Source organism: Protopterus annectens, chromosome 15.part0 (assembly GCF_019279795.1).
Source record: "Protopterus annectens isolate FY-2018-M chromosome 15.part0, PAN1.0, whole genome shotgun sequence".
Taxonomy (NCBI): Eukaryota; Metazoa; Chordata; order Ceratodontiformes; family Protopteridae; genus Protopterus; species Protopterus annectens.
Genome location: NC_056749.1, coordinates 274,098,106 through 274,125,376, shown reverse-complemented (window position 1 = coordinate 274,125,376; position 27,271 = coordinate 274,098,106). Strand labels below are relative to the sequence as shown.

Below are 27,271 nucleotides of genomic sequence, written 5' to 3'. Positions count from 1 at the left end.
TATATATATATATATATATATATATATATATATATATATATATAGCCTGTGCTTCATAAAAGGCCTGTTGAACTTAAGCCAATAATCCCTGATCTAGTCTTGTCCTGGAAAAGGGGACACAAAGACAGTGTACATTTTCAAAAGGATGTCACTAGAGAACCCTAGGATACAAAGAACAGGAGCAAGACAGCAATAGGTCTAAAAAATGTCATGCAGAATTGTAGGCAAACATCACAACTGCATGCAGATTTCTGAATCTCTGAAAGCAGCTGTTTTACATTGTTTTCAAATGGTTCAAAATTACATTGCATGCAACTATGTGACATAGGCTGCAGATTCAAGAGCTATTAAATACCAATCAATAGGATGATACAACTGAGGAGCAAAGTAAGCTGCAACTATATTAAAACATACAAAAATATTTTGCTCCCTCTACAAATTAGTTTGTGCACTTTTCTATTAATATGAGCCTTCCAGAAGTGTGTGAGACTGTACATGCTAAAAGCCTGCAATTTCTGCGGCATAATTTACAGACAAAATGATCCAGCATGCATTTGGTTAGTGTTTAGCCCTTGGTTGTCACATTTATAAGCACCAGCAAAGAAGAGACTAGCAGCAAGTAATCTGCAAACTGCACTAATGCTATTTTATACTAATGAAGTCACAAGCCATTGTCGTTTATGTTTTGACCAACAGATGAAGCAAAGGGACAATCTTGTTCACACAATTTTCACAGCTTTAATGGGGAAGGAGCTTCAAGTCATTCCATTTCCCACCTCCCCTGAATGTTATGTACCATCAGTGGAGCAGAAAAAAGGCACAAGACCAAGCTCACTCTTTGAAACAATAAAGCAAAATGCATTACACAAAATATCGGTAATGGGTCCACTCAGAAGAAATGTGGAGCAGGAACGAAAAGATGCAACGTAACAAATGCAGTCCTTCACTCCTAGGACTTAAGTTTGCTAGTAGCATAACCAAACTAAATTGCTCAGTCGCTGTGGTGCAGGATAATGTCTCTCTCAAGCTACCACTGGTTCCCTAAACTGCAGTACTGGTTGCATATCATCATCCATGTTGTCTGAAGATGACGTATATGAAAAGGACAAAAAGAAATACAAAGAGTTTAAAACTCACATGTAAAGCCAGACTGTATAGGTTTAGTTGTACTTCCATAAATGTATTATGCGTAGAGGGAACTTGAACAGTCAACTGCCACATTGCAACCTTACTGCACTTATTTCTAATGTAGGAGCCCTTGACAAGTTCCACAAAAATCATCCTTACATTGACAGACTCCAGTACGATGTTACGTAAAAATGTCATAAAACATCTTAAGGCAAGCTACAGAGGCAAGACCCACTACAGAACAATATGCAGTTAATTCAAAGTTTAAGCAGTCCTCATCGTAAGCCACTGTGCACCTAGAATGGTTCCAAATGGTTATCCTTTCTTTGGTCAACAACTGGAGGAAAAGTTGGAAATGAAGTCAAACTCATTTTGTCCAAGCCACAGTTCTGGAAGCTCACTGACTCTGTCCAAACCCAACTCAGTGACAAGTGACATCAACACTTCTTCATCGATGGGATCCAAGTCTATGGCACCAGGCCCCTGAGGTCCAACATTAGGTGGGAGAATGTTCTGTCCCAGCATCTGGGAGCCGTAGCTCCATGATGGCAATGTGGCGTCACCAGCATTGCTGGAAACTGTGATGCCATGGTGATACTGGTTGTTGAGTTTCTGCAGTTGCATACTGGCTAAAAGGTGAGGTGCTGTCTGCAGGCTGAAGCTTGGTTGTTTAGATGGAGGTGGCTGAGTTGTAGGAGTAGAAGTAAGAAGACCTGTGCTGATATGGGATGAACCGTTAACTTTGTTGGTGACAATTCCAGAACCTGGATAGTGCAAGACAGCAACAGCTTCTCGATCCTTCATACTCAAGGTGGGGAAAATCAAAGAACTCATTTCATTTGCTCCTGCCAAAATCTAGAAAAGCTGGAGAAAAAAAAACAGAAAACTGTTTACTGTTACCAAATCTACTACAAGGTATTACATGGTCATCACATGCAGCTAGTCTACAGTATCAATAAAGCATGCCAACTGTCGAGTCTTTTGTGTTTTCAAAAAAAACAGTACCCACATGATCATTTCTGTGCTATTCTGTACAACCATCCACCATCAAATGTTTAAATGCATTAGGAATCTATTTATGCCCAAGAACAAAATGAAACAGAGTTTTCCACCCAGCTACATACCACACATGATTCACTAAAAACCTACACCTAGCACTATATACCAACATCAACAACGTGTCAAACAAAATTCAGTATATAAGTTTCCCAACAGTATTTCAAATTTACTAACAATATATGTTACTCAGAACCTACAAATATAAAGAGATATAAAATATGAAATCATTACTACGTATTTTCTACTACCCACCTTATAGTTAAATGTTTTAGAAGAAAAATACTGACTGAGTAGTTTTTAATTTGAAGTGTAGAGGCATCTGCCTCCATTGCATTTTTTAGCTCATTAACATAGGTTTGTAAATCAATAAAACACATTTTGCTCTCAAATCACACACTACTGCCCAAACTCACATTTAAAAATGCATGCACACAAGCACGCGCGCACACACACACACACACACACACACACACACACACACACACACACAAACCTCTCTCCAAATTCTGCACCTTTATAAATGAAGAAATTGGGGTATATTTAAAACTCTTGCCTCTATAACCATAAAGGAGATTGCTTTTTTGAAATGAGTAAGTTTATCTCTTAGGAAGAGGAGCATAGATCTACACTATATGCATTCAATTAGATGTATGTAGACATCATTGGTACCTATTTTATAGAGTTACTCATAAAAATATACACCCTTACACCAGCACTAGTTAGATGGCATACTCCTAGTATAACACAAGGCTTGGTACATTTTTGGTTTTACTGAAGAAAACATCAAGCTTTAATCTACATGGCTGCAAATGCCTTCACGTAGAATCTGGCCTTAAACCAGTTTTCTTTCTATAGAAGCTTTATTACAACCATGCCACAAATATATTCAGCTGCATGCTTGTACAAACACACAGACACACACCATTAAGACGTGTTTAACAGCATGCTGACCAGGATTCCTCTTGAGCCCGCTTTATTCAGCCACATCAGAAACAATGCCTGAGAAATTTCTAGCACACTAGCAAAAGATGTAAATGAAATTTTAACACACAAAAATTTGAATACAGAGTTAGACTGTTCAAAACAATGTAAGGAAACTTTAAGAAGAGGGTGATTAATCTATGAATAGGCAGTGAAAGTATAGAATGTTAGAAAAGTACTCACTTTGGGAAACATCCAAGGCTATCGTCAGTGTGACACATTGCAGAAGTAAATCAGTGAAATCAGTGTGGAACTTAAATAAGGTCTGCAATGGTTTACAAAGATATTTCAGTAGCAAGCATCTATAAATCAAGATTTGTATTTACTGAAAGACTGCCTAAACTATTATAGTAGTTTCAATTCCTGGCAACTACTGTTCCTGAAGCATTATCTTTCCCATAACACATATCACTCATTTTTACTCAGCTTCTAGTCCAGAGGACAGCTCAGAAGAAGAAAAAACACTGTTTGAATCTATAATGAATGCTACTCCTTTAGTGGTCTCTCTATACTCCCATAACACTCCAGGGAATGGGGATGTTTCTGCACATCTCTTCTGACATTAATATATTTTAACTCTGTGTGCCTGCAGATACATCATATACCACATCAGTCACTATATATTCCACATTCATAAAACTTTTAATAAGTGTGCACGTGCATACACACACACACACACACACACACACATGAGCGCACACACACATTCATCCCTCTCAGCATTTTACATATGCACATATACACACACACACACACACACACACACACACACACACACACACACACACACACACACACACACACACTATGCCACATACAGTACCACTGGTAATATGTTCCCACACAGCATATCATTCATGAACAATTCACATCATACATTTATTTATTTATTTCAGTATGATTACCGGGGGAAGTCCACTGGGCCAAGAAGTGCCCATTTTCAGTGGAGGCCCGGGGAGAAAAGCTCCAAGAACAGTATAATACAATATAGGTTACAGAATAAAAGCTCCAAGAACAGTATAATACAATATAGGTTACAAAATGCAAATAAAGATTACAAAGTAAAAATACATACAATATAGTTTGTAAAAACAAGTAGGGTTAATACATTTGAGAGCTGCAGAGAACTTGATGGCAGATTTTTTTTTTTATGTCACAAAACTGGATCTCTTTGCATACAAACAAGTGCATGATTATTACTCTTTTACCTATAACACGGACAGAATATTATAAACAATAACAGGTCTTTAAAATGGGTTTGAGTCAAATTATGAGTACTACCTTTTCTGGTCTGATGAAATGGTAGGAAAAACTACAGTGGAAGTAACAGAAGTAGTAGGTACTAGCAGAAGCAAGTAATTACTTTTACATTAATTTTGATTATGTTATTACTTCACAATTGTAAAATGCCCATAAAATATAAACCACTTCTTTGCTGTACTCCCAAGTAATAAACTGATCAAAAGACATCATCTTTTTTTTGACTTCGGTAATGTGTGGCTTTCAGATGCAAAGGAATCTTTCAGCACAGTTGTCACATCGTATACAGTATTTGAGAAGAGCAACTTATATAACTGCAGTCAAATGTTACCCAGAGCACTAACACAGGCTCATGGGAAGGACTATAACATCTCAGTAAAAAATGTGCAACACCACTATATTCCAGTAAGAAATGTGCACCAATACATCCCTATCCATTGCTACTATGAAAAGACAATTAATATGCAAGCTGAAGATGGTGGTGTGCAACAGAAAGTGGAATTAAAATGTCTTGTAAAAATGTAATTTCATAGACACAAGTTTTATGTAAACTTCAAAAAATACAAACACACACACATTAGATATATATATATATATATATATATATATATATATATATATATATATATATATATACACACAAACACACACACACACAAGCACACACACACATGCACACAGGGTCTCTCACAAGGCTGTGGGGAAATGACAGGTTGTGGGAGTGGGATGTGAGATGGTGAAGTAGACAGGAAAACTAGTTGATGGACTGACAAAGGGTCTGTCTGGAAAAGTGCTTCTATGCCACAAGTACAAGTGTTAGAAGTTGTCATTTTTAATATATTTTGCATATAGGCAGAAAATGAAAGTGGAATTGCTCAATGAATATGCCAAGTCTTCTGCTGTTATAAAAGATGGAGAAAGAGGAGAGTCTCCAAGGAAGTCTGCTGCAGCCAAAAGGTAGATGGATAGGTCACAGCTTGGATTTAAGCCAAAACCATGCAAACCTGTACACTTTGATGGAGATAAATCAGGGAAGTGTTTGGAGACATGTATCTTGGAAAAAAAAAGGAAAAAGAGAATCTAGGGATCAAAACCACCTCTGGAATTAATAATGTAATGCAATTTGAAACTGTGCACAGATTTGTACACACACACACACACACACACACACACACACAGCCACCTTCCAATCCATATTATAACATATAAAAAGAGGGAAGTTTCCAAGAATAAAATTTATTAGCCACACAAAAATATATCCTCCTTTGTTTTTCGCAGGCGCATGGTCTATAAAAGGAAAATTGCTTTAAAGTTTCTCAAAGTAAACCTGAAGACAGAACCTTAGCATTTTTATATTACCACACAAGAAACCTTATATTGTAATTAAAACAACAGGAAGGCAAGCACCACAGATGACCCTGCACTACTACATACATTTTGTTCATAGGATTGATCGTTGCCTGCTGGTCACTTACCAGACTTATACAGAGACTAGACCCCCATACTGCTGCCCAAAACAGGAGTCTAAGGACTGATTAGTAATCAGAAACAACACTTGTCATTTTGCAGGTAAGTAGGGAAGGAGGGTAGGTAAATAATCCTGTAGTGGCATAACACAAGTAAAATGTCCCTGTAGTGGTACTCTCTATGTCCCAAACACCTGCTTCCACTATACAACAGAATTTTCTGCCTGTATGTAAAATATAGAAAAGTCATCACTCCTAACACTTATCTAGAATTTATGAACATAAGAAGGATGTGCACAGAGCTCGTGTTCTGAAATACTAAAGTTGGAGTTTTGAGCCGATTCCTTATCTAAAGATCAGCAAAGTACTTGTTTCTTGTTGCACTTATAACTGCCTAGTGATTTATACAGTTTTGTTTTTTTTTTCAATTTTACTGTACTTTATTTAGTTAATAACTGTTTTGTTGTGTTGATATAGTCATGTAGCTGTTAGTGCATAGTAAAAAGTGTTTCTGCTATCTGATTTTGTTTTTTCTCTGCTTTTCCTTAATTTTGCTGCCATTTTATAAGTTTTCCAGCTAGTTTTTGGTCAAGTGTTAGCTTATGAGAATAGGTGGGGGTGGTTCTGTGGCAAGGAATTAAGCTGTTACTGTATTCTGGAAGTACACACTTTGGCTGAATTCCTAGCTAATCTTCTATTGGTTCTTTTGTTTTCTTTTCTGGGAAGAACAGCACTGACTGACTCTCATTGCAGCAGCTCACAACACTGTACTAGATAGATGCAGGCTCTTTCAGTGTGAAATTCCCTACAACCGTAGTTCTCACACCATTGCAATACTGTGGCTGAATTCACGTACTGCGAACTAATTCGATTCATACCCGGTGCCATCTTATACAACTGGAAACTATTATTATTCATCTTATTACTTTTCCCCGTCTTATACTACAACTACAAGCCATTTTAAGTGTATTCTTAAATTACATTCCCATAATGCCACTTATCCTTTCTACACTACAAATAAAAGCCATTTATTAATAAGTCCCCAAGATACACTCCTGTAATATCTGACATATATTATTTCCCTTTAAACTTTTTCTTAAAATCAAATAATATTACATTCCTATATTCTTCGACTAAAGTGGAAGGTCAGCCAGCCTTATCACCCTCAACTGCCAGACTTATAGTCCTTGGTTTACTCAGGCATGATGCTCAAAGACAACGAATTATTGCTTATCTTGTCATTATCTCTGTGTGAGAGATGCAAGTGTTTAACCCAGTTAGTATTCTCCCTCTCATAAACACAGCCTGTGAGCAACACAACATCACTGCATTCCACACAAATATACAACATACTATCCTGTACTGATGCTATATCGCGGTAGTGGTGCTGCGGTAGCATTGCCGCCTCACAGCAAGACGTTGTCCTATTTGATTCTCAGCTAGAGCGTCTTCTGTGTGGAGGCATGCGTGAATGGCCGTGCCTTCGTTGAAGGCTGTGCATCAGGGCTGGTAACTCGGCACATAAAAAGCCACTGCCAAACATTAGCGGACCAGAGTTCTGCTGTGGCGACCCCTAACCGGGATAAGCCGAAAGACACAACAACTATCATGTACTGATGCTGTTAAAAAGTCCCTGCCTAAGCATCCAAGACCTAGTGAATCTTACAGCCTGGTGTAAATCAAACAACACCTAGTAGCACTGAGACAGTAAAGGGTCACCAGGCAATTAACCATTCTAAACTGAGGGCACCCTTCTAACAAAAGTGCATGGGTGATTGGTGAATCCATTGTCAGACACACTACACACACTATCTCATCTCTCATGAGGCTGGACAAAGACGGGGTGACAGTAAGTTGTTTTTCAGGAGCAAAGACCCATAAGCCAAACAAATATGATTATGATATGATAGTAGTCCACTTGGGTGTGAATGACCTGGCACATAAAACCCTGAGGGATATGCCAGAGTACTCCATGCATGCCACAAATGCAGGAAATATCCTGGTTTTGAATGGAATCCTTCCTTTTCCACAAATGACACCAAAATATACGGAAACATTATTGGCTTCAACAATTGGCTAAAGAGCTGATGTCATTCTAAGGGGGTATCTAGTATATGTCATGGGAGGAGATGCAAGACAGTCACTCTTAATTTGCAAGGAATGACATGCACCGCTTGCAACAGACCAACGCCTTTGATGTCCCCATAGTGTTTTTTTTTTAAGGCAGAGTCCACCTCATGTATCTCCCAATCTAACAAAAGAAACATATCAAGCACTGGACCACATCAAAATGGCTCAATGCCAGGAGTATAATTAACAAACTGCCTGATCTTGAGACCCTGCTGCTTTTGCAGTACATACATGTTTGCTTTGTTTCAGAAACTTGGTTTACAAGTACAGAAAGCACTGTCTCTATAATTGGGTTTTGCACCTACCACACCTTTCAGCCCAATGGCAGCTGTGTTGGAGCTTCCATATATGTTAAAGACCACATTACTTCTAGGGAGATCCCCAGAGATCTAAAAATTGAACTACCGAAATTCAAAATGCCACTAAATATGGCCAACTATCATACCATATCATATCATAGCATGTTACAGGACCCCCTCTGTGCTCCCAGAAAACCATGTTAGGTTCCTAAATACACTGGATGAACTTCAAATTAACCAAAATTCCATTAGATCTGGAGACTTTAGCTACCCAACGATAAACTAGAATACCTATATCTCAATGGAAAGTTGCAAACCAAAATTCTTTGATTTCATAAATAAAAACTCCACAGACCAAATTGTCAAGGAATGCACTAGAGAACAAAATATTCTTAACCCGGCCTCCTAGTACACCCTTCTCCAGTTAAATCTGATCACAAACTGGTAACCTTTTCTTTCAAAATCTTCAACAGTTTAATACAGCAATCACAAAGTTCTGAGAATTTAGCTGTACAAACCTTCTTCAATTATATGATGAAGTCCTCCAAATTCAAGTTTAACTGTATTACCTGAGATACTGGCACAGAAAGTAGTTACACAAGCAAACCCTATAATCACACAGATAAATACACTGGCCTGGCAGTTGCTATTCCAAACAAAATAGAAAGTTTAAATGTAAACCAGTCTGGTGATCCACAAGTAAATCAGAACCTGCTCAAAATCTACAAACATTTATGGTCACCTGAACACTCTCTGCTATCCTGCTCCTTAGGTAAACTATGGAACTCTCTTCCTCCCTCCCGTAGAAATACTCATAACCACTCTAACTTTAAATCCCTCCTCCACTCCTACCTGTCTTCAAAGTGGGAATGCCCTTTGCTCCTTCCCCACATAGGACCCTCCTATATCAAAACGTACCTTCTAACTCTGTGCATCATCTCTGCACTCACATCATTTGCCCTCCTACTTCACCTTAACCTCCAAATTTTGTTAATAGTTTATTTCCAACAGTTTCTCGTCCTCAATTGTAATTCACTGTTAATGACCCTTAAACTGTATTGTTGCTATATTTTTACTACTATTACTGTGGAATGTAAAATTTCAATTGTAATTCACTGTTAATGACTCTTAGACTGTACAGTTGCTATGTATTATTATTATTATTGTTGTTGTTGTTGTTGTAGAATGTAGATTTCTTTTTTACTGTGGAATGCTGCATAAAGCTATATGACTTAATTGCTTTGTATGTGTATATGCTAATATATTTGTCATTGTTACTGGAGCTTTTCTCCCTGGGCCTCCACTAAAAATGGGCTATTTTTAGGCCCACTGGACTTCCCCGGTCAACAAACTGAAATAAATAAATGTATAAATAAGAAATGCAATAAAAGAAAAAAAAACTTCTTAAACTATATAGGAAAACAAAAAAACTCACATCAAAGTTAATATTAAAAAGTTATTAAAAGAATTAAAAAAGACTATCAGGAAAACAATGGTATCCTATGAGTTTAAGACTAGCATCATAAATTAAAGACAATTGCAAATCCTTTAGCTATGTTAGGAAACTAAGGAATAACACCCAGCATTGCATACAACTTATTAAAAATGGCACTAAAGTAAATTTTCAGTTAACTGACACCTATGGGGATTGGTAGATCCCTGATAACTGTAGTGTCTGGTTACTTGAAAGTTACTATTAAAAAAAGGTCTGACTAATAATGTACCCTATACTATTTGTTTGGTTTGACTTGTTTTCAGGTTGGGGAGAGAATGAATTTATTCCTGTCTTCATTTTTACAACTCTAAAACTCTAAAAACATAAGGTATGTTTCTGTGTGGGGGGTGGAACAGAAAATGCAACACATGAAAATTGTACTGTATTTCTTCAATATTTTTTTGCTGGCTGCTTGAGAGTGCAGGTTACCTGAGTTCCAGTTAACTGAGAGCTTACTGTACCTATGTGGATCAAGTAGCTATATTCAACATACTAGCAAACAAATTCAGTGCTAATTTTACACACACACACACACACACACACACACCGCGTCAGCTAAACAAAGCTCACATGTCCCACAAGCTTAAATCCTCCCATCATAACTAAAGAACACTAGCTGAATGTGCTCTCCAAAATTAAAAATACAATAACAATAAGGACTGATAATATATCCTGCTGCCTAATAAATAATACAAAACACTCCCCTGTGAAACAGCTCCTACATCTCTTCAGTTTGAGCCAAGCCACTGGTTTTGTCCCTGAAGTATGACACACAGATGTTGTAATGACACTTAACAAAACGTGGACCCACCACTGACCCTGGAAAATACAGACCCCATTGCACAGACTAGTCTCATCTACAAAGCCCTGGAAAGTATCATAACTGAGATAAATAATTATGATATCAAAAATCTTATAAAATTTGACCCCCAGCAGTTTGGCTTTGTAAAGGGTAGATCCTGCTTAATGAATGTTGCCAACTTATTTGAGAATGTAACAAGCTGTGGACAATGACGCGCAGTATTATGGAAGGTTAGCAGACCTGAAAGGGCAGGTAGTTTATTTGGTTGGTATAGCAGTTGATGGGTCAGGAGAAGTTGATTGTATTTTAGTAGGTTAGGGAATTCTAACCATCCTAGTTGTCTTAGGGAGAGGCAATGGTGAGAATGAAACTTAGCACTGATTGCAAATTTTGAGATTTTATTGTAGCAGGTAAATAGTTTTAGAAGGTCAGATTTGTTTAGGTTAGTTAGAACTGGAGAAGCGTATAGTAAGTTGGAGAGTAGATGGGTACAAGAGATAGTGATCGGGATTCCTGTGTGAGGAAGCTCTTGCAGTGGTAAAGTGAACCTAGTTTTTTATGAACTTTGGCAATTGTTAGTGCTATATGTTTGTCGAATTTTAGGTTTTGGTCAATAGTTACACCTAATAGCTTGGCTTGAGTTACTGGTGTGATAAGAGTATTGCTGGAGGATGTTACTGAGAACGGTGAGGTAGGGGTGAAAATTTTGGATGGGTGGAAGCTCTGAGTTGGGTCTTAGATGAGTTTAGTATGAGTTGGGAGGAATTTAGCCATTTTTCTATAGTACTGAAGGCTTCCTGGGTTCTATCTTGGAGTAATTCTAGAGAGGTGGCTGAGCAAATAAGGGTGATGTCATCAGCATACTGTACTATATTAGTTTGTCGGGTAGCTGAGGGGAGGTTATTGGTAAAGATGGAAAATAGTAAGGGACCAAGAATGGATCCTTGCAGAACACCTTGTCCCACTGGGAGGAGAAGGGAGAGAGAGTTATGCCATTTAACAGCTTGTTGCTGGAGGGACAGATCAATTTTAAACCACAGTAGAGAGGAGTTATCCAGACTGAGCTCAGAGAGAGTTGATAGTAATTACATTGTGCAATGTGTTCAATAATAGGTTTGATCGATGCCCCTTTTACAATGCATCTTACCAGGCAAATCAAACAACTGGAAAAACCACAGAGATTCTCCACTAAGTGATCACAGGGATAAACAGTCAAGAGCTACCAGGAGAGGCTAGAAGCACTGTCCGTTTATTCACTGCCCCTCTTTAAGGGTGATCTCTGTATACCTTTATGGGCCATTAGGGATCCATCAGTCCAAGACCTCTTACCTCCACAAATCAAACAGTCCCACTAACATTATAACTGGAAATCTAACCTTGCTTCAACAAATAAACAAACACGGTGGAGGGGCAGATCTGTCAGTACTTACCCCTTCATTGGAACAAACTTCTACTTCAAATTAAGCAATGTAACATACATTCTTCTTTCCAAAAGGACTTAGAGAACTGGGTGGATATCCACAAATACACCCCTTGTATGACTGGGTGTTGCTCCTTGAAAATAGGTCAGTAATGGTAATGTGTAAATGGCCACTAGGCCAGTGGCCCTGTATATTCTAGGATTTGTTTTTCAACAATAAAATGCATTCCTAGTCCAAATAATTGCTTCTACTGAGTACAATAACAAAGCATGCATAGAATGTGCCACAACTAACTTTTCAGGTACTCGTTAGGTAATAGGTAAATTGGCTAAGTCAACAGACACTTGGTAATTAAAAAAAGTCACACATAACATTTTTACAAACCCAAATAGCTCAGAGAATGCAGTTTGTCCTCACATTCAGTGGCGTAGGTAACTTCCTTCAGGTTACACCTGCAGAAGCACTGTTTTAAAGAGCTCCGTCCAGTCGAATATAAACATGAGTTGTTCCTGCTATGCCTCTTTATATATCCCTGGGAGCATAGCTCACTGTGCACTGGTAGACAAGACATACTATGTTGTGTACTACCACCCCCACAGTAAAAAAATGCCTTATGTTTGGCCATATTTCATTTAAATTGAGCAGTCTATGGTTAGTTTTTAAGCAGTAGCTTTTGCAAGTTCACCATTAACTATTTATTATTGTCAAAAGCAATCAAAAAATACAGGCTTCTCAATATCATATCTACATTTCTTAAATCATATTCTTTTATCTAAACAACATTTACATTTTCTTAAGCATTTAAACCTTGAACATATTCTAGTAGTTTGTTTCATAACTTTGTGATTACATTGCTTACAAAACCACCACTTTTAAGTGTCTCATTTACTTTAATATTAACTTTCAACTTCCATGACAGATGTTTTTGGTGATAAAAATTTGTTTAAATTAAGGATCTCTGTAGAAACCTTAAAGTCCTGAATTTGGTCTAGGTGACCCCAGTTCAACTAGCAGGTTGGGTACTTGATGGTGCTAGCAGGTATAAATGGTTATACACACCTAAAAGGATGGGGAAGATGGGGCATGACACACACAGCCCATACTGAAGGGAAGGGTGGAGCATGACACACACAGCCTATATCAGAGGGAAGGGAGGGGTGGAGCATGGCACACACAGCCCATCCTGGAGGGAATGGAAGGGTGGAGCATGACACACACAGCCCATACTGGGGGGAAGGGTGGAGCATGACACACACAGCCTATATCAGAGGGAAGGGAGGGGTGGAGCATGGCACACACAGCCCATCCTAGAGGGAATGGAAGGGTGGAGCATGACACACACAGCCCATACTGGGGGGAAGGGGATGGTGGAGCATGACACACACAGCCCATACTGGAGGGAAGGGTGGAGCATGACACACACAGCCAAACCTGGAGGGAAGGGAAGGGTGGAGCATGGCACACACAGCCCATCCTGGAGGGAATGGAAGGGTGGAGCATGACACACACAGCCCATACTGGGGGGAAGGGGATGGTGGAGCATGACACACACAGCCCATACTGGGGGGAAGGGGATGGTGGAGCATGACACACACAGCCCATACTGGAGGGGAGGGTGGAGCATGACACACACAGCCAAACCTGGAGGGAAGGGTGGAGCATGACCACACAGGCACAATCCCTTGTAGGAGGGGTAGTATTGAGTGGGCATCCTGAGGGTAAGCTTATGCTCACCAAACCATTGCTGAGCAGTAAACCTCATTCATGAGTGCACCGAAGGATGCTGGTGAGACCAGAAACACCTTAGCACCTGGCTGAGTGACAATCCCTCTGAACAGCCCTCAACTTAGTAGATAAAGGATTCTCTACCACTAGAAACAAATGGACTTGAGTCCAACAGGGGAATACTATATATATATATATATATATATATATATATATATATATATATATATATATATAGCCTTGTTGAAATGTTTGTGTCTTTTGGCTTTTCCCGGTTAGGGGTCACCAAGCGGAACTCCAGTCTGCTAATGATTGGCAGTTGATTTTTACATACCAGCTTGCCAGGCCTGATGCACAACATTCAACGAAGGTACACCCATTCACACATGTCTCCACGCAGAAGACGCTCTAGCTGAGAATCGAACCAGACAGCGTCTTACTGTAAGGCGACAACACGACCGCAGCACCACCACCTTGTTGAAATACTTACAAGAAAAAAGATGATTATGTGTCTGAAAGTTTTTCCTTTAGCTGATGTGTCTTTTGTAGTTCTACTGCAACCTGAGTATAAAAACCATTTCAGCTTCCAATATTATATGAAATTAAACATGTAAATGAATATCTGCACAGATAGCAATTAAAAATATATATAATATTTACATATGTATATGGCACTGGGATAAAATTACTCCATCCTTTCAAAATGTTTATACTGGCATACCTTTCTAGAACAGTGGGGGTTTTTTTTGTCTTACAATATCCTTTTCTGTAGAAAACAACTACCTTTTGTGTGTCTCGTTAATATTATTTTCTTTGCAGATTTTAATTTAATGGAATTCAGCTTGAGTTCAAGCTGTCACTTTCAGTAGGCTTGTATTATAGATTGAGATCTGAAATGGTGAAGTGCGAGTGAGTTTGTTGGGGTGTTAATACATTCATGATCATACAGGAATTATTTAATGTAATGGAAGAAACAGCACCTTACTGCTCCAAAGTCTGCGGCATATAACATCTGGGTCAAACATCAATCTGGAGTAAATACATAGCTCTAAAAAGACATTCATATGATCTTAGCAACATAAAGAAATGAGAAGAAAGTTGCCAAACTAAGAAGTTATAAAATACCTGCCTCTCTATATTTCTGTAGTTCAGAAGATGCTTAGCAATAAAATCCTAACTGCCATAACAACTTTTACTACTAAATATCCATCCTCTTTCTCTTTATTACTCTGCAGATCTTATTAACTTGCATCAAGACATACCCACAGAAAAGCAAACTGTTGCTGTACTGTTGGATTTATTACAGAAACATAATACTGTCAGAAAGTGAGCAGAACAACATTTTATGAAGGCTGCAAAGTCTGAAACTCAAATGAATACCATTACTAAGTGACTTCACTCCTCAGAGATTTGACCAAAACCCAAAGATTTTATGAGGAACAGATCAAACATATAAGGCAAAAATCTGGACAGTTGAAAGACATGACAAGTTGAGAGCAAACACAAGTGCCTGTGTTATACTTTCTTTCTGACAGTGCTCACCAAGTGCTTTATGGCTTTGAAAGCCAGTAACACACTCAGCAATTTTTCCCATAATTAGTAGTATATGCAGCAGATAAAGCTCTACATACTAGGTGACCACAACACCAGTACAGGACAGATGAACCACCACGAAGTACAGAACACCAAAATAACCACGCAGTTTCTAGTATTTTAAAATTGCACAACATTTTAGAAGTTAAATTTATTTTCTTCTCAAGTCAAGAGTTTTATATATGCATATTTTTGGTATTTTTGTATTTTCATCATGATTTTTAGTAGTGATATCTCAAATGTATATATGTTCATTTTATTTGTGATGCTTTTTTAAATTAAAATTGAGCTTTCACAATTAGTTGTATAATTAGTGTAGTTACAACAGAATTGTTTAATTTGCGTGGGGTATATATGTGACTGGGTGTTTTTACTGTTCTGTTCTGAAGAAATCCCTTGACTAGGGAAGAAAGCGCTCAACTTTGTAATAAACCTGCTCTGTTACTATGTGGTTATTTTGGTGTTCTGTACTTCGTGGTGGTTCATCTGTCCGGTACTGATGTGGTGATTACCTGGTTTTATATTTGGACTTAAAGCTCCACGTACTACAAAGAATTATGATTGTATCTCCAATCATTACTTTTAATTATATGTTCTCAACATGGATGCCAAAATTCACTCAAAGTGTATTTTTTTTGGCATACATGTTTCAAACATGTAATAAGCAGGTTATGATTGGTGGACTGATCATAATCCTCCACGTTGTGTACAAGCAATATTTTATATATATATATATATATATATATATATATATATATATATATATATATATATACATGTATTGTACAATAAAACAAAACTGCATCACAACACTTCTGTAAACAGTACAAGTATAGCAGCAGTGATGTGGAGCTTCAGCAGTGCATTATGGAAAACAGCACCCCCTCCACCCAAACATACACACAATATACCATGTGCATTCAAAGAATGCCACTCATCTGAAAATAAATCTCTAAAAAACACTTTTGGCCATTTTTCTAAAAAAGTTTTTTTTTTCCAATGGAAAAAAACCCTGCACCCTTCCATGTAAGGGAAATCCCTGTACCCCCAACTTATATGTACTAACTCCCAAGGCTGCACAACATTAATGATCACTAAAAGTGCTTTTAGGTTGGTACTAGGCTATCGGCCCTAGGGCCCATACAAGCCTAGCCAAAAAATGCACCCTGGCTTTCGCCACCCAGGAAAATTATTTTCCTGTGCCCCTGTCGAGCAGAGCCACAGAAGTGATCCCCGGGGTGAATTTCCCATTTCCCATGGCAATTTACATTCAGATGAACCACATTCAGTGAATGGGCATTCAATAACATGTCAGCATCCCATCAGGTGGGGGGGGGGGGTTCTCTTTGCAGGTGAACTGTGTACTACAACAGTTTATTTATTTATTTTATTTTATTTGCAGTTGGTTTACCAGGATAGTCCATTGGGCCAAGATGAACCCATTTTCAATGGAGTCCTGGGGAGAAAAGCTCCAGAAACAAGGTTACATAGTTTTAGATATATAATACAATATTAACAAACAAATTACACAGTTAGAGCATCATACTGGTGATGACTGTTACAGTTGGTACATACTATAGAAGTGATTCAGATTGCATTATTTACAGAATTCAAATTGCAGTATTTACAGAATTGTACAGATTACTGTTTGTAGATGGTACATAGTATAAAAGTGATTCATATTGCAGTATTTATAGAATTATACAGATTACTGTTTGAACGCACATAATCAATGGAACATTACAGGTGGTACCTACTATAAAAGTAATTCATGTTTCAGTATTTACACATTAAGAGTATATCTTTCAAGTGACATTACTGATGAAATTGCCTAGGCATTTTGAGTTAGGTTGCTAGGTAAGGGATACAAAAATCATTTTGATTTGAGATTAGGCAGCTAGTTAAAGGATGCAAGTTACTACAATAGGAGAGACAGATAAAAGGAAGCTTATTAGCAGGAGGAGGAAGGAAGTAAGGCGGTCTTGAATTATGAAGGGTGGGTGCAAGAGCATTGAATTATGAAGGGTGGGTGCAAGAGCATTCCCACTGGGTTAGTAGAGGAGCGTAAAGAGAGTTTTTGAATGTAAAGTGGTTGAAGGTGGTACGAATAGCTGGTAGTAGGGAGTTCCAGAGACGTGCTAAACTATAGGATAGGAGATTTTTACCTGGGAGACATAATGGTATGTTATAGTTCAAGTAGGTTCTGGTTATTGGTTTTGAGTTCTCTGTTGGGGAGGTGCATTTTAAAAGCAGGGGAAAGAGATGAACAAAGGAAGGGTTTAAAGATGAGCTTGTGGGCAAGAGTGAGTTGGGAATAGATGAGTCGGTTGGGTACTTCTAACCATACTAGTTTGTGGAGAGAAGAACAATGGTGAGTAGATGCTTTGTGGCCATTAGCGAATTTAGCTATTTTATTGTAGCATGAGGAAAGTTGTGTTTTGAGGGAAGATTGTAGGTTAGTCAGGAGTGGAGCTCCATATAGAAGAGAAAACAGTTGCAAATGAGAAATCTGTTTTTGAGCAATCATGTTTTGATTGCTCGTAAGCACCTTACATCAAAGGTTAGATTGCCTGAGGCACACATTTTAACCCTCTGTTTAGATCATTTAGCAAAAAATATAGTGACCTTCACAGATGTCAGCAAATTTTTTGGCCCAATAAAATTGCTATAATTTTAACCACACAGTGTTAATTTGTGCAGTTTTCAAAGAAATGGACCATGTATTCAACCTAGCAACATATCATCCATTCCTGCTAAAGTTACTAGTTTTATTTCAGGTCAGACTTTTTTTTTTTTTGCACAAGGAATTCAGTGGTGGAAGCATTTCAGGACCATTCTATTTCAGTCCAAAAAACTTAACACGCTTCTTGCTAACTTTGTACCACATACCATTTTTTTGTTTTCAGAGTACAAATTAACATGTTTGCTTTAACACTTAGCTAATAACTAAACCAGCAGTACAACTATTTTGCTTACAAAAAGTACATGTTTTAGATATAAAACACGTACAGGTGAGCAGATTGTTTTCCTTTTTGTTTTACTTTGTAAGAGATAGAACTTTGTTTACAGCCAAACGTAGTAAAACAACGGGTTTACAAAATGATGTTGCCGAATAAGAACCTCCAATTCATAATCTGGCAGTTGGAATAAGGTCATTTAACTAAATTAGAACAAAGCTCAAAAAAAAAAAAGACCAAATAGAAACAATACTGAGAATCTTTTTTTCACACATTCCAGCTGGGGATGACTTCAGTCATAAAAATTTTAAATAAATTGTGATTTGCATTCACTGAGTCAGTAAGTAAGAAACTGTTTGCAAGGTGGAGGTTCATACAGCCAGCATTAAGGATGCATCCACTAAAAAGCATGCACACTTATTGTATAGTTGTCAATTTCCACGCAAATGAAGCTTGAACCATAAAATGTACTATTGCTAAGTACTGAATACTGAGATAACAAAGAATGAAAAAAGGGTGCCCAGTTTTTCTTATGGCTCCTTATTTGGATAAGGTCAAAACGTGAAGAGCTAATAGTGTTAGCAATTGGATGAGATTAATGCACTTTCTCTTTTTAAGAGAACTTTATTGGTTGTAAACAATTTTAGGCAATAACAAGGCAGCAATGATGATGTATTACTATATTTGCTGTATTCCTCAATATAAATAACAGCACACAATAGAAGGCAACAGTATTTCTCAGATGGGAACAAATGCACATCAGCTCTCTTAACCATGATTTCCCCTATGTCAGAGTGCCGAATTTATTACTTTATTCCAAGTATCAATACAAGAAGTTAATTTCCCCACAGAGCAGCAGCCATTCATTTTACCAACGTATTGTAGATAAAATGCGCGGACTGCGGTGGTGGCGCTGCGGTAGCGTTGACGCCTCCCAGTTAGACGTTGCCCGTTCGATTCTCACTTAGAGCGTATTGTGTGTGTGTCATGGGTGAATGGGCGTTCCTTCGTTGGAGGCTGTGCGTTAGACCCGGCAAGCCAGCACGTAAAAACATATTGCCAGTCATTAGCGGACCGTAGGTCCGCTGTGGTGACCCCTAACTGGGAAAAGCCGACAAACACTGTAGATAACATGGCAATTTCTCCAAATGCTCTGTCTTACAGCAATACGTCGATAAATACTTAATGTGTACGTCGAGCGGCGACCGCTAACCAGGAAAAGCCGAAAGAAGACTTGTTATACATATGTAAGGTAACTTGACAGAATGCATTGCTTCTGTCAGGAGAAAAAAAAATTCAGTTTGGATATTTGCCAAATTTGAGAAGTTCATTCTAAAAAGTATGCATTAAACACTTCCGTTTTATGACACACACAGTGGGTGGGAGAGTTAATGACTGAACTACTTCACCAGAAAAAAAAATCATTGAGGAACACATCCTTCAGTTGTGTGTTCTGGTGAGCAGCCATAAGAAAATAGTCATTACAAAACTACTCAAAATGTAACATCCAGAAACAGCACTCGAGTATGCAAGGGAGCAGTGATGTAGTGAGGAGACTTCCGAAGAATGTTGGGTTAATAGGGTCTCCGGGGTAAGAGTTTGTACCTCATTATGAGGAATGTTCCTCATTTTGAGTCTTTATGTCCATGTTCCACACAGTGAGGGCCTGTCACACATTCAGTGTTATGATTTTTAATTGATGTCCGTGGGTAAATAGTAGAGTTACGTTAATTCATAACAATAACACTTTAAGTAAACATATTCAACTATCATGCGAGCTTCCTAACTGAAGTTGTAAGTTTCCTCATTTTGTTTATTTATTTCATTATGAAAGGCAGTGTTCCACACCTTGAAGAGCACTGGTTAAGAGTCATGTAAAAAAAGTTAACAGAAAGCATCCCTCTTTACACGTTTCAAGAATAAGCCAAAAAAGAAAGAAAAGAGGAATTGACGAATAAATGGATACATCTTCATTCATCCTTCCAAGCCAGGCCAGTCACACGTTAGGTGCAAAGCAAAGAAGCTGAAACTGTATTGTATATGACGCCAGCATATTGCAGAAACACGTGCTCCACGCAAACTTCTGAGCCACGGAGCATTCATGTCTCTTAAATGTCCAGGTTTTCGCAGAATGCCCACATTTTTTGCCTCATATTTTTGGTCTCTTCCTCATACAGTTTGAGGTTTTCTGTCAAATCGTTGGAGACTGAAGTCATTAAATGGTAACAGACGTTTGAGTATCCAACTTCATATCCTTCATGGAAAAACAGTTAACACAAAACCTTTTCATTCTGTTTTTCTTTTAATTCCTAAGAGCACAATTTGAAATATGTCCCTGTGTTGAGCCTTTGTCACCCATTATTTTTGACTTTGTTCAGGTTTTTTGTGCGTAGAGGTTCGAATGTATGAAAAGCATAGCGCCGGCCTTTAAAAATTACAGCAGATGGTCAGAGAAAGGAGCGCTTTCTTATTTTTTCACTATAGCAGCTATCTCTATAATAGTCCTGTATAGTTAGCAGTAGATATCATTTGCATAGACTTGGTTTATGTATTTAATAGAGTATGCACTCATAAACATGTCTGACTTAATGACGAACTTTGGAAATCTGGGAGGAGCAAAGCTAACTCTAAGGGCAAAATCATAGATACACCTGAATAATAACAGATGAAAAGTATGTTCATGTGCAGGCAGGTGACGCAGAGGCACATCTTTAGAACGTGGGACCATACTGGTGCACCTAACGAAAACCCATGCGAGCAAAACAATACAATACTAATATGCTGTCCAAACAAACCAGGAAACAATAAACTCCCAACACAGCTCTAAACGTTACACGTGAATACGTAACTCATGTGGTTAAACCATTATAACCCCACAACCTATCGACCAATCAGGCACGGTCATTTCATTAGTATAACAGGGAGTGCAAAAATCTCACCTCGAGTGTAAAAATCATATCTATTGCAAATGCGTTCACCCAACGGTATACTTTTACTTTAGAGCTTGACACTGAATTAAAAAGGTCGAAAACTACTCCCGAATGACTCCATTGCGGCTGTCCCAGCACAAGTGCAAAGTTCCAGCACAAGGGATGTACACCTAACAGATGGGGAAAGACTGTACACACAGCACGATAACCCTGATTCCCATTTAGTTATACGCGGACCACGCATTTGCCTTTCTGAGGGCTGATGCATCTGCTATTGCGCCCATCTGCCAATGACCAGTATGTGTCTGTTTTATAAGTAAAACTAGAAAATCGTTAACTTGAAGCCAGGGTACTTTGTGCCCGTCACTCGCAACTTTCAAAAAGTACAGGCATGCCTCATAAATGTATCACATAATAGGAACCTTCCTCATTTTTGAGACTAAAACTCGTTTACGTTACAGTCTGCTCCACGTTGAAAGGGTATCTCACATCTTCATTAAGATTTTCTTTAACTAAATATCCAAAGAATTAAAATAGCAATTTTAATCATGTTACGAGATTCCTGTTTGAAGTTGTTGGTAGGTATTCCATATTTGTCCCTCGTAGTATGAGGTAGTCAGTGTGTCACATTTTTGTCCCACGATTGTGAGGTAGTAAGTGTGCCACATTTTTGTTCCACGTTTTGTGAGGTAGTCAATGTGCCACAATTTGTCCCACGTTGTGTGAGGTAATCAGTATACCACGCTTTTGTCCGGCACTGCAAAAGGTAGTCAGTTTGCTACATTTTTCTTTCCACGTGGAGGTAGTCATTTTCTGTGGTCGTCATTGTGCCACATTTTTATCCCATACTTTAGGAGGTAGTCAGTATCCCACATTCTGGATGGACGACTGAGAGCTGAGTACAGTTATGAAAATTAATTCCTCACGAAAAAGTATTATCCACAGTAAGACAGACTGTACGAAAATATTTTCACATCTTTGAAATATACTTTTAATTTGCACATGCTACCACTATTCTCTTACTTACAGTTGCACACGCACACACACACAGCCATAATTTAAAGATAGCACCTTGACCATTTAAATTGTTTTGTAAGTTATGTGGGCTGTTGGTGTCGGTTCATCCACTAATCCACTTAATTTTAGTTGTTTTGTTCCTTTGTTAATCTGGTGATAATTAACTTATCCAAACACTACGCTAGCTATACAGGATGGGTGTATGACGTAATAACGTAACAGTCGGTTCACTAATAAAAAAAAACATTTGGAATCATCATCATCTCCAAAGGAATGCCAACAACGTAGCAGTCAGTTCACAGATAAAATAGGGTTACCACCTGTCCAACTTTGCGAGGGACAGTCCCTCTTTGGGCAATTGTGTCCTGCAAAAAAAAATGTGTAAATGGCAAATGTCCTGAAATATTACGGCAAAAGTATTTCCTATATTTTATGTAACAGTTGCATAAAACAGTTGCTCTGTATCTGAAACACATAAATGTTATAAGACACAAAACAAGCAACTAAAATGCTACAAGAATAAGCTTTTATTTAGGCAAAAAAGTGAAGTTCTGTCCTTTGTACTGGTCGTGGGTATGTTTTGACCTGCAAAATCTGATGTTTGTACCATAATTGTCCCACTTTGAGCATCTGAAAAGGTGACAACCCTACAGATAAAACCATCTCTAAATGAATGTCAATAGCTTCTTCTGGAGTACGACACACCTTTGAATTCTGACAGAACTTGACACCATGTCCCAAAGGCATAGTCTATTTTTCCTGGTGATTGACGTCTACACTTAGATGCATTACCCAACAAATGTTTACTACAGTTATCCACATAACCACACAAAAAAGTGTTTCCGCCAAAACGTACGTGTGTGTGTGTGTGTGTGTGTGTGTGTGTGTGTGTGATAGCCCTAAACCTCTTAGCGCAAGAGATCTACTCAAAGCTATTAATAAATGGGGACAAAGGCCCAGACATAGGTACAATTTTTAAATATTGCTCATACAAACTTAGAAATTTGACAGAATAACAGGTTTTGCATTCGCATGAATTTTCTAAAGGGTTTTAAGTCTGAAACTCAAATGTCTGTCATTATTTTCTAATATCAATCCTCAATGTGTGTGTGTGTGTGTGTGTGTGTGTGTGTGTGTGTGTGTCTGTATACGTGTGAATGTCTCGATAGCTAGATAAAATACACACACGAAATCCTACTTTTTGTAGTAACACTAGACATTCTCACCATTTGGTCCAAACTGTTCCCTAGTGCTATGCGCTGCAATGCCGATTAGTTGATGGAGAGAATTCCAAAATTCCTGGTTTAAAAGTTTCCATTAAAAGTTCTGTAAAACCATATCAAAACGCCAAAGAGGACAACGGCACAACAAGAGGCTCAAAAATTAATGCACAGAGCTGTTCCAAAACACGAAGCACCTACCCGATCTCCCTAACTCTGAGATGAGGCTGCGAAACTGTTCCCTCTGGATGACCCTAAAGTTGTAGGTTCGTACCCTGCAGTCCCGATGAAGCGGGCAAAGGTTGACCTGCTGAAATGTTTTCCTTATCAGAAGGGTGGCAAGTGAAGCCCAGTAATGTTTGAAGTCAGCTGTATCCTTATTCTGGCAAAACTGCAGCACTTAACAAAACATCTTATTTTCAAATGAAAAGAAAAATGTAGATTAGAACTCCAGAAAGTTGCACGGATATGTTGTGAAATCAGGTATCACCTTATGAATGGATGAAGTGGTAACAGCTTTTCTCCCTGCTTATAAGTCGCTTAGATCACTTTCCCCGCCTTCATGGATGCACAGCCTGTCACAAAATCTGGACCGGAGTTTCTCAACAAAGTCCTTGGCAATTATTACAGCCAAAAAAGGCAAAGAATGTGTTTTTGACATTGCCCCCCTCAGCAAAACGGCGCCTTTCTTATGTTTTTATTGTAAATTTCTTTGTGTCCCCACGGGATACCACGCTTCACAAAATAAACTGTTCTGAAGGCTTATCACCTGTCTTTACTTGTCAAGACAATCTGGGACTTTGGGGTAGGGGGACTGGGTCTTATCAATTAAGAACAGAAAAATGCACAAGTACACATCTAGAACACTTCTTTATCTTGAAGTAACTATACCTCTCAATAGTCCAGATTTTAGCAGAATGTCGACTTTTGGCGCATATTTTTATCTGTTCTATATAAAATGTGTGGTTTTCTGGCGGATCACTTGAGGATTGAAGTCACTAAGTAATGGCTTACATTTAAGTTTCAGACTTTAATATGATTTAGAAAATGTATGCCAACACAAGATCTGTTATTCTAGCAATGTTTTAATTAGATAAGAGGAATATTTAAAATATGTCTCTATTTTTCGGGCATTTGTCTCCCCGTTACTTAGGCTTTGTCCAGATTTCTTGTGCGAAGAGGTTGAGAGTTATGTAACTCATCAGCCTACATAGTTTGGTCCTTTCTGGTTTACCTAATCTACTTTATTTGTCCACTCAGAAGTTCTATGGAAATACTAGCGTGTGAAAGCAAAGTGGACATGTGAAGGAAAACAGAAGATGGGGGGGGGGGGGTCTGAAGTTCACAATTACCGGCTACTTAAAAGAGCATAATGGTATAAGCTTTAAGTCGAACATTTAACAGACATGTTTAAAGGAAAAACTTACATTTTATGCTTGTACGTGTTTAAACTGTATTGGGGTCAGTAGTTTTTTTTTTTTTTTGTGCATGATAATGTTACATTATTTTTGTTCTCAGGGACTTTTGCTTGGGCATACAGACACATTTGACACGCAGACTTCTTCTAGTCAAAGTAACACAATACGGGGTGGTGCCAGAAGGGTTGCTTGTCATTCAGTATTGATTAGATTCACTTTCCTGCTGTTCTTTAACCCCTCTGGTAATGGGTACCAGTAATTAAGAACAGCCAGAATTTTTTTTTGGGGGGGGGGGCGGTGTAGACAGTCATTGAACATACTAATAATGGGATCAAAAGTGCGGGCTGTGTCATGTAGTAAAAGTGCTAAATAGATGCCGTTCGTCTGCGCTGACATTGCATTCACAAGTTTCCTTAAAAATCTAAACCGCGTTTGTTCTCGCAGTAAGGATACAAACACTTTAGCAGAGTGAAAAAGTAAGGGCTTAAAAGACTAGTATGTGGTGGGATATTTAACATTTTGGAATGCATCAATACATGCAATGTAAATTAACTACAATATACAATGAACACATACAAGAAATTATTTGGGTAAGAGTTTCAACAAAAAGAACGTATATCTAGAAAATGACAATATTATATACCTAGCCATGAAAATTATGGACACGAACCAATGTCTTTGAAAAGCAATACGTGTACATAAATATCATTATAAAGACTCGGACGGTACTCTCAACCAAATAAGTAAACTACCCCTTGTGTCGCACTTTCTTCGTCAGTTATGTGCTCTGTCTGATAACGCTTCGGAAACTGCGTGGATAAAAATATTGAGGGTAACCGCATCTTACCTTGAATTCTCAGTCTTCTCCAGCCACCACTCTTTCCTGTTACACGTCCAATGTTGTCTACATTAGTAATAGCTGTTCCATTAGGCTTCTCTAAATGAACCCAGGTCTGCAGTGGTGCTGCTTGTGATTCACTGTCCCAAGTATTACAAAATGAGCAGCCAACAACATATGCATAGATGCAAGCACACATCCTGCATCAATACTTAATGGTAACCATAATTCATTAAGTGCGCATACCTCTCAACTTCTTACTGCTAGAAATCTGGACAAAGCCTGACATGCTGGGGGGGCAGACAGAGGTCCAAGAATGTGGACATATTTTAAATATTGTTCTTATAAACATGGGAACTTGCTAGAACAACAGGATTTGTGTTAACATGCATTTTCTGAAGGATTTGAAGTCTGAAACTCAAATGCATGTCATTATTTAATGACTTCAGTCCTCAAATCATCCCAGTAATTTGCCAGAAAACCACATTTTTTTTGAACAGACCAAAATAGGAGGCAAAAATCTGGACAGTTGAGAGGTAGTGTGCACAATTTATATAACTTTCTCATAAAGTGCCTGAAAACTGGTAGCTTCTGCCCTTAGCTGTTAATTGAAGATGAAAAACGTGCTCATTAAGATACTATACCGCATCCAGAAAATACCAGCTTTATAGTATATAGGTTAGTGTGCATTCAAAATATTTCTCACTTTGGAAACCTGACCTGAAAGGGATTCCCATAGATTTTGCTTGGAGGAGGGGGGTGTCTTCAGAACACACAATCAGGGGGTAAATCTTACACTTGCATGTGTCATCCCTAATATTTGCCCAGTACTAAAAAGAACACATTACATGCTGTAGGTGGCTTGGACACTCTAAGTTGGCCTTAGGTGTGAGTGCGTGCGTGTGCCTTCTGTGGAAGGTTGGGCGCCGGGCTGGCAACTCAACACCATAAAACTCCACTGCCAATCATGAGCGGACAGGTGATCCGCTGTGGCGACCCCTAACCGGGAAAAGCCGAAAGAAGAAGAAGACTTAAAAGAACACATTTACATTTATTGTTATGATTTATGCTTTTGTTACTCTGTGGTTGTCATGGTTACAGTCTAGACACTTTACCTAGTTTGTCATCTACTATTAACTAAATAATTAGGAATGGAATTTTTTATACTACATTATGGGTAGGTAGGTAGGTAGGTGTGTGAGAGAGAGTGAGACAGAAGCAATCAAGAGGCCATGTGTCACAATGGACTTCATTGTTATGAAAATTTTAAAGAGGATCCCAACTTTATGAAACACTTCCTTATATGATTCCAGCTTCCTGAAATATTCACGTAGAGGAATGTCAACAGAAAATGCATGAGAATCCATAAACTACTAGATGCTCTTTTTTTTCCAAATTTTTCAAGTAATTCTCCACTGCATGTTAACCTGCAAGTTTTGAAATATGTCACAACTGCTGAGGAAATGATAATTACAATAAACAAACTAATTATATATATATATATATATATATATATATATATATATATATAT

The 27,271-nt window shown here is 38.2% G+C and overlaps 1 protein-coding gene across 5 annotated transcripts; it reads right to left on the bottom strand.

Moving 5' to 3' along the window:
- Nucleotides 1-47: 47 nt before the first annotated feature.
- Nucleotides 48-25,861, bottom strand: CITED1 (Cbp/p300 interacting transactivator with Glu/Asp rich carboxy-terminal domain 1). Of its 5 annotated transcripts, none has more exons than XM_044057037.1 (2): nt 25,749-25,861; nt 48-1,992 (listed from the first exon to the last, which is right to left on the bottom strand). In XM_044057037.1, exon 2 carries the CDS (start codon nt 1,960-1,962, stop codon nt 1,459-1,461), a length of 504 nt encoding a protein of 167 aa, XP_043912972.1. In that variant the 5' UTR covers nt 1,963-1,992; nt 25,749-25,861; the 3' UTR covers nt 48-1,458. The 5 variants fall into 5 exon arrangements, with proteins under 5 accessions (XP_043912972.1, XP_043912968.1, XP_043912969.1 ...); XM_044057033.1 differs by lacking the exon at nt 25,749-25,861 and adding an exon at nt 23,685-23,991; XM_044057034.1 differs by lacking the exon at nt 25,749-25,861 and adding an exon at nt 23,490-23,678.
- Between the last annotated feature and the right edge of the window lie 1,410 nt (nt 25,862-27,271).

Bases quoted from the DNA above. Each gene is read 5' to 3' on its own strand.
- CITED1 (XM_044057037.1), bottom strand. From the start codon at position 1,962: ATGAGTTCTTTGATTTTCCCCACCTTGAGTATGAAGGATCGAGAAGCT.